The 9,175-nt window shown below is 30.3% G+C and overlaps 1 protein-coding gene across 1 annotated transcript; it reads right to left on the bottom strand.

Moving 5' to 3' along the window:
- Positions 1 to 27: 27 nt before the first annotated feature.
- Positions 28 to 5,776, bottom strand: LOC130802761 (telomere repeat-binding protein 3-like). Its single transcript, XM_057666819.1, has 10 exons — positions 5,451 to 5,776; positions 4,667 to 4,797; positions 3,804 to 4,587; positions 3,510 to 3,713; positions 3,349 to 3,411; positions 3,182 to 3,261; positions 2,687 to 2,931; positions 2,174 to 2,473; positions 1,982 to 2,045; positions 28 to 994 (listed from the first exon to the last, which is right to left on the bottom strand). The coding sequence occupies exons 2-10, from the start codon at positions 4,748 to 4,750 to the stop codon at positions 797 to 799; spliced, it is 2,022 nt and encodes a 673-aa protein (XP_057522802.1). The 5' UTR covers positions 4,751 to 4,797; positions 5,451 to 5,776; the 3' UTR covers positions 28 to 796.
- Positions 5,777 to 9,175: the final 3,399 nt, after the last annotated feature.

Below are 9,175 nucleotides of genomic sequence, written 5' to 3'. Positions count from 1 at the left end.
TAAATACTGAAATAATAACGAATGCAATTATTGAAATCTTCAACTTCATTAATTTTTAATTACCCTATTAATAGTATATAGTCTTTACAAAAAATGAAATAAAGGGGTTTTCCAATTTGGAAAATACCCTCTTATTCTGTTACAAATCATTTACAAAGGGGCCAAAGCTTCTACACTAATTGTGAGGCATTGGCAATGAATATAACAATGTCAAAGCAAAGCCGTATTCCCAACTATATACGGTCATTGGCAATGAATAATGGTACATAAGAGCTCGCTTAAATTGAGAATAAATATTAAAGGGATAAAAAAGTCAAATTAATGTAACAAAGGTACTTAGAGATGCAAATAAAGTTATTGAAATAATTGTTATAAAGGTAAATGAAAGTGAATTAAAAAGATAATAAAAAAAAATTGATTTTCCTCATTTGGAAATAAAGAATTCTCCTATCCTTCTTTAGGGTAAATTTATACCAAAAATAAGGAAACTAGTTGTTATTTTTTTCATTTTTCATTACCTTCTAATTAATTCTTCCCCCTCTCTAACAATCAAATTCCTTTAATCATTAATCTAATTAACTTTGTTTTTCTAGTTTGACTTTTATTTACCCCTTTAAACATTTACTCTCAATCCAAGCGACCTCTAAAAATAATCGGTATGGAAATTACTACATGAAAGTTTCGTAAAATTCTACAATAATATTGTCCCCCTTGTAAGTTGTATGTATCGCTTTTTTTTTCTACAACACAAAGGTTAGAAATCTACAAAGTAAAAAATGAATTCGCCATTAATAATTTAGGCGACGGAGTTTGTAAGTTTAGGTATGATACCCTGTGGATGATGATGCTGTTGTTTTCCATGTTGTTTGGCTTGATGCTCAGACCAGTAAGACTGAGCAGATAAAACTCTGTCCAAAAGTTCTTGTGGAACAGGCTCTCCTCTTCTTTGCTGGGGTGAGATTCTTGCCGTGTGAACCAACGTTTTCCATTTATCCTAAAGAAAAGGAAAAAAGGAAAAAGGGGAAAAAAATTAATAAATAAAATAATTAATAAAATTAGGAAATGCCAACTAAGATCATGTGATAATGAAAGGATAAGCATATGCAGTTCATGAAACACAAATCATAGGTTGGCTTAAGTGCAAGAAAACAAAACCATGTGGTACACAGGCTTTTCATCCCCACAAGGGTTTTGGAGCTACGCTTAGATTCATGTCTCGTTAACAACTCGCATGTAGTTATCCGTCCTAGCCAGATTGGTATATTTTCACTAAAAAACTCTCAGATACGATAGACAAACGTAGCAAATTTATGAGAATTAAGTAGGAATCATAACCAATGTCACATGATTCACTAATCGCCTTACGAATTGGGAATCGAAAAAACGAATTTTGGTCTATTTTAGGCTATTTTTGAATCATTTTTAGCGAATCGCAAATCTAAAAGATGAACTAACTAGCGAATTATGTTTCACGGACCACAACTTAATGACCAAAGGAGTTTTTATTTTATTTATTTTGATCTAGGGTAACGCAATCATAAGGATGTAAATGGTTACCTTCAACAATTAGGCTAACCAATGATTTTCGAAAAAGAGGAATTTTAAAATATAATATTGATGCATAAATTATATACCAGGAATATTATATTGTGAGTGAGAAGTTAGCCAATCACTGTCAAGAAAGTTATGTGCAAGTGAAGTTAAGGTTGCTTGAGTCTCTCAAATATGGAAGGAACTATGAGTGCCAACAGAAAGAATCATAACAGTGAAAGCAATGTAAGGACCAGAGAACAATAATTCAGGCCCCCAATTGAAAAGGGCACAGCTCATGTCTCTGTCTTTAAAAATCACTCATTAGCTTTTTAATCAAAAATTAGGCGACAATTACCTTCTCAAATTGTTCAAGAATATAACATTAGGAAGATAAGAGTAGTATGTTAGTAAACTAATACTACAAGTATACAGCAAAAGGGTCTTTTACCTTCAAATCAACATAGGTTCGATGCTTAGCGTTCTCAAATGCGCACAATTTGACATCACGCCATCTGCGAGATAAGAAAACCAATACATAAGGAAATGGTCTGAATTTTAATCCATGCATATTTAGTAAAGAAAAAATTGTAAGACCCCACAGCATCTGCAAGAGGATGTAGGGGGCATTAAAATCAAGTACCTTCCGGTTCCGAGTTTCTCTACTGCTCGAACAAGTGCTTCTACCTCAGAAACAGAGAATGGTCGCCTAGTACGGCGTTGTCCAATATCAGCACGTTTGGATCTATGGCTCACAGGCACCACAGCTAGAGCTTCAATTCTATCTTCTGGAACAGGCACTATTGCCTTAAAATTGAAAACAGTTTTGTCAGTCAGTTCAGTAGTACGAGATGGAACAATGCTTTTGATACTTTCCGTAGGTCTGTTTGAGTCAGTGATAGAAGGTTTATTTGGTGTATCGACAATAGTGTTAACTTGAGACCTGAAAGAAATGCCCGAATAGTTATTAGTCACACGCAATAACACAATATTAGAATCAAAGTAAGAATTAACAGAAGTGCAATAACAACAAAACAGCAATGTCATGGTCTTTATACCAAAAGATTTGGGTTGACAACGTGAACCAATAAATCAGTTCCAATGGTCGTCCATATGAAAGAATAACAGAAGTGCAAAAACTGAAATAGTCGAGTACCTAATCGCAAACTTGGGTGGGCCACATGGAAGTGAAGTAGGATGTTCTGCAAGGCCTACAGGTGGAGAAGGTTGGGTTGGGCTGTTTGGTTCTAACATAAATCCAACTGTATTGATATCATCACTTTGAGATATACCAGACTGAAGTAAGGTTCTGGTGTCATCTTGAATCTTCTTTCCGTGGAGAAGTACACCAACACGTAATCCATCACCAAGTATGGCATTCACAGCCTCTAAAACAGTCCTCTGGAAAAGTCATACTTGAATGATCATTACCAAATATCAATCATAAACACTGAGAAGAACATAGTGAAAGAATTAAACGTTTGAAGGTCACTATTACAACTTCAATCATGAAAACAGAAGAAAAACAAACGGGATATAACTAAAACTGTCCGGCAGTACAATTTCCATATGCAGACACCAGAACACGGCTGCACGTTAAAAAAGGTATTTCAAAACATTAACTCAGAACATAAAAATTGTGGCTGCGTACCTTTAGTGAACCAACAGTTGTACTCTCTGGAACCTCAATAAAAAGCTCGGGGATTTTGAAGGACTTGATGTTAAGCCGCACTGCATGAAAAACAAATTTTAATGTAAGATAATTTAACAGTGCAACAAAAATAACACTCATTAAGGTGACAAAAACCCCATTAGTACCATGAGAGTTTCTTGAATTAGAAGATTTTTGGCCGCAAAACCCTGAAGAGGGTGTCCCTTTTTCTGCACGGAGAACCAGAAATCCATCCAGTCAAATTCTGATCTTAGCTAACTGGAATAACGGAAGGCTATTCAATGACAAAAATAATACAAAAACAAACCTTCATGTAGTTTCGCAGCCAAGGCATTCTTCTCATCAATTATGCCTTTCTCAGGTGAGTTAGTAACACTCTCACTACTGATACCTCCATCATAAGTCACCACTGAGCTAGGATGAAACAATATTCGTTTTTTTAATGGACGCTGAGACTTTTCTATTTCATTATAGGTTCTCTGGCTAGGCTGGGTGTGCTTTGCTATACCATCTGAAGATGCCAAAAAAAAAAACTTAATTAGTTTGGTTTCTCTTCTCAATTGATCACAGCCAAAATTCAGTCACAAAGCAGTTAGCGCACCTGTGTCAGACTCTTCATAATCCTTCAGTTTAGGAGCTGTCTTCCAGTATTTAGATGTCGACAGTTTAAAATCTCTTACACTTGTTGGCGATCTAAATGCCTTCGTCATGTTGTTAGGTTGAGAGCACTGAGAAATTATTTCGTTGGTGTCTTTAAAGTTTACTTTTACATTGTTCCCATGTTTCAGAAAGGAAGTATTAGGATTAGAACCCCTGCAGAGGGTTAACTCAATATCTTCCTCAGTGTTAGTTGGCGCAGGAGACTTGTTAGCCACAGTGGTATCTCCAGATTCACCCAAGTTTGTGTCTAGTTGCCTAAGGAGCCTTTTTTTTATGTTAGTATCATCAGTCTCCCCACGTTTTGGGGAACCTCCATCTAATTTACAAGAATGATTTACAAATGAATCGGTGCTTTTTCCAGTTATCAATTTCATATCAGAATCAACTTTCTCAGAACACCCAGAACTAGCCAAAGGCGAAGCAAGCTCAACGTTCACTTCATTCACCGTCTCAAGCTTCCCTATACAAACATCCTTTTGAAGACCAGAGAAAAACACACTACCTTCAGAGCTACCCTGATCATCATGATCCCCTTCCTTATCAACATCTCGAGGCTCATTCTTAATCACAACTTTATCAATTCCACACCGATCAAATCCCACAGCCGCACTACTCGAAGCAGAAGAGCATTCACTTTCTTCTAGCAACTTTCCAGCAACCGTAGCCAGCAAATCAAATGCACTTAGTCCGCGACCTTTATGTATTTTCTGTGGAAACTTCCATTTCTGGAACCATTGCATCTGATATATCAAAATTACGCAACGAAAGCGAACAATGAGCTAGAATGCAATCAAATAAACTTACTCTCGCGGATCTAGGTCCTCTCGGTATTGTAGAAGAATGGTAGCTAATAACTCCGTGATCCAATGTCCTCTTCAAAACCACCATATTTCAATTATACATTCCAGAAACAGCCACAGCCAAATGCACAGATTCTACAATAAAGGAGTGAAGGACATTCTAAGTTATATAATTACTATACTATTGAATGAATTGTACAATTGCAGATCATAACTATATCCAAATTCTAAATCTGGAATAATTCACAAACAAATAATTACTACAATCATTCAAAGCATTAAAAGCTCACATTTCACAACCTTTATAAAAAAGGAAAGAAAATCCATTAAAACTTGCATCATAATTCACAATTAAATCTGATTTCATCCAAATAAATCAAAATTAGTAAACATCTGAAAGAAATCAACAGAATTTTAACAAACAAATTCTCAGAACTAAAACATTAAACCCTTTCTCTTTCTTAAAACCACATGAAAGTATTCTAACATTTTTCTTCATTTGCTTTTAAAAGAAGCTACATAAAGAAAGTAGATGAGAGGTTTAAGCAACCAAGTTTGCAAATCAACATCAAATTCCAAATCATGGAAATTTGATCATCAAAATCAATTCAACGAAGATCCTTTGATCACCGAACCAATTCACGAACAAAAACCTTAATTTTTTGATCACTTGAAATAAACAAGTCAAAATTCGCAATCATTTGAGATCAAATTCAAGCACATTTACCAAAACAATTTGCAGAAACAGAAATACAACCAAAACTTAATAATGATTGAGAATTACGTACCTCAAAATCAAGCAAAAACGATCTTCGTTCAATAATCTGATAATCAACTTCTACGGTTCTACCTAATCATCTACAACTCTCACAAACAATCAATATAATTATGTCATGTTTATTTGCAAATTCAAATAAATAAATAAAATTTTCAATAAGAATTTAGGAAATTGAAATTCAGTTGAATAATTTTTTTGATGATCATTTCATTTCAGTTAACGAACGCAAGAAGAAAAATCAGTTTTTATAATTTTAATTTTTTTTGGTTTAATTTTCTCTCTCTAGAAAAAATAGAAAGATTTTCTCTCTAAAATATAGGGGTTTGATGTGGGGACAATGGGATATCAAAAACCCCGGGATTATAAATACCACCAAAAAACCGTGCTTAAACCCCAACCAAATCTCTCAACCACTAATTTATTACCGGTTATAGGCAGTTCAAAGGTTTTTACGGTGGTAAAATTTTTTAAATTATCAATAATAAATCAATTTTTAATTGATCAAAAAAATATAAATCAGCTATTCTTGTGAGAGACCATTCATTAAAGAGACGATTTTAAAACAAAAAATTCACATTTTTATTTTTTCTTTAATTTGTATTAATTGGGTTTTTTAGCCCATATATCTAATGCGTCTCTCGGAAAGACAGTCTCTCATACAATTTGCGAAAATAAATTTCATTTTGTATGAGATCATCTCATTATAAGACAATTTTATATAATTAGCTAATTTATATAATTTATCACTTTAAAATTGTAATTGATTACTTTGACACACAAAGTTCAACCCATTAGAAAAGTCTAATTTAAGAATTTGTGATTTATTTATTATTATTTTCATTTAACAATCTATTTAAGTTACAATAATATATGGACAAGATTCTAAATAATAGGTAAAACTATTTTCATTGATTATACCCAATACGTGGGTTTATCTAAAATTAGACAATATGTTTATTTTCATTTTTCAATTTATCTTTTTTTATTACGGAGTAAATTAAAAAAAACACTAAATCATAATTAAACTTAAAAACTTATCAAGAAAAATAATATTTACTCAAATTTAGACAAAATAATGAAATATGATTCGTTTGTGGCAAGTCCGCAAGTATTTAGAAATATGTTAAAACCACTGATTTTACTGTTCTCCTAAATTTTCTAATCTTCTCTAATTACTAATTAATTAAATATAAACTTGTTTTAGACATATGGAATCTTGTAGTTTTTTTGGATAGAGTAGTGCTTTAGAGAATTTAGGACTAAACAATGATAATTTTAGAAAGATTAATAATTATCCCAAATATATCAACGTGAGATCTCGTTACATTCGTCTTAATATATAATTTTTTATTATATATTTTTTATAATACGTATTTAGAAATATTAGGACTCAAATTTTCTAATTTCTAATTTTGCGATGGGAAGTTTGGGAAAAAATGTGACAGCTTGAAATGGTTGATTAACGAATATATCAATTTGCTTGACCATTTCTAATTCATCAAACATCTATTTATTCTTAAATAAGCTAATTGAAGGACATGTTTTTTTCGTCTGATCTGATTGAATTTGATCTGAATTTACTAAGATTTGACCTAATCTGATTTGGTTTGATTTAGTTTGAACTGATCTAAATCTTTGTGATCTGATCTGATCTGAATTAATTATATATTATTATTATTATTATTATTATTATTTTTTTTTTTTTTTTTTAATTCATAAACTAATTAATTAATATTAATATTAGTTAATTAACTAATTAAATTGATTAATTATTATTATTATTATTATTATTATTATTATTATTATTATTATTGTTGTTGTTGTTGTTGTTATTATTTTTATTTAATTAAAGAACTAATTAAATAATTTTTTTAATTAATTAATTATTATAAATTATTATAACTCCTATAATAATAATAAAAATAATTAAATTTTAAAACAATAAAATAATAATAATAATAATAATAATAATAATAATAATAATAATAATCTTTCAATAAATAATAATAATAATAATAATAATAATAATAATAATAATAATAATAATAATAATAATAATAATAATTAATATGGTCTGATTTTATCTGATATGGTATGGTCTGATTTAATATGATCTTATTTGATTTGAGAATAAATCTTATCTAATTTGATCTGATCTGATTTGATCTCAATAAGAATAAAAATTATAAATTTAAAAATTAAGTTAAAGAGAACAGGTCATAAATTTATTCAACAAATTAATGTTTTGCTCTAGTGAAAGTAAGACACTAGGGGTAAATACTCAAATTTGATACTTGAAGATTATTAAAATGTATTTTTGAAATGAAATTTTCTATATTTCAGCAAAATACTACCTAATTTTATTATTTTTTATTATAAGATAGTACTTTAAAAACTAGATCCATTACAAAATATTAATCTTCAAAACTTAAGTTTGAGGCATCGCTTGTTGAACAAATGTCACAACGAACTAAGGTTCATTGCTTCGCTTGTTCAACAAGCAGCGCAATAAGCTATCGCAAATCGTTGCATCTGTAGGTTTATTAACTTTTGCAAACACCATTTTTAAAACCAAACAAACAACACCATATGTTTTTATTTGTTCTTTTCATTTTGTTTTTTCATAGATCTCAATGCAAACTTAAAAATTAAATAATTTTAATTGTGAATTATTAAAAATTCTAAAAAGTTGATATTTAAAAAATATTTATTGAGATAAATCTAACAAGACCCCAAATTAATATGTTTTTCATATAGATAGATGAAAAATCATAGTCAAAGTTTGACAATAAAATTCGTAAATTCTATTTGAAAAGAACATATAAAAACAAAGGGAGTATAACAGTGACATTATTCCCAAAAGAGAATCATGATTAACTTAGTAGTTGGACATTTTCTTTTATCCATGTGATAGGGGTTTCTTTTTCACCACCTACGTGAAAAATTAAGCCTTTCTCCCCATATTCTGTATGGATTTTCTAGTCTACAGATTATTGCACTTGAATAAAAAAAATATAACTTGCTAAATACTCCCTCATACTCATCTTAGGAGTCCCATTTGATTTTTCACGAATTTTAAAGAGAGTCAAAAGTGGGACCCTAAGGGTAGGAAAGAGAGTGGTATTATGGGTTTTTTAATGTAAGGGAGGAAATTTAGTATGGGTAATGGAGGATATAATTGAAAATAGGATAAAGTTACTAAGGGCATAAAAGTCAAAAACCCATACCAAAAATAGAAATGGGACAATTAAGGTGACTTGACCATAAAAGGAAATGAGACACATAAGCTGAATAGGAGGGAGTATATTTTTTATCTATATTAATAATTTTGAATCAAAACATTAATCAAGCTCATGTATCACCTACTATAAGTGGCAATTAATCATGATAAAATAAATTAAAGTTACATGTGCTTATCATTAAGTATTAACTATCTGATTAGTTTACATGAATAAAAGCTATACTGAATTTTTAAAACTTCTTGATATTTACAAGTCGTGGATGAGTTTTATCATATCATAAATATATAAAATTAATATTTTTAAAAATGATGGATGCTTTTTGGTCATCACAAAATAAATTGACAAATTAAATATGTCTACCTTAATATTAATTAAAAATATTAATACCATTCATTATTGGAAACTTTTTATTGAAATTAGTAAATCACCTTTTTTTTAACAAAACAACAAAAACGTATTGCCTTCATCACTTCTTCCAAGTGATAGAATCGTA

Source organism: Amaranthus tricolor, chromosome 16 (genome assembly GCF_026212465.1).
Source record: "Amaranthus tricolor cultivar Red isolate AtriRed21 chromosome 16, ASM2621246v1, whole genome shotgun sequence".
Lineage (NCBI taxonomy): Eukaryota > Viridiplantae > Streptophyta > Magnoliopsida > Caryophyllales > Amaranthaceae > Amaranthus > Amaranthus tricolor.
The sequence above is the reverse complement of the archived record's forward strand: the minus strand, read 5'-3'. Positions and strand labels throughout refer to the sequence as shown.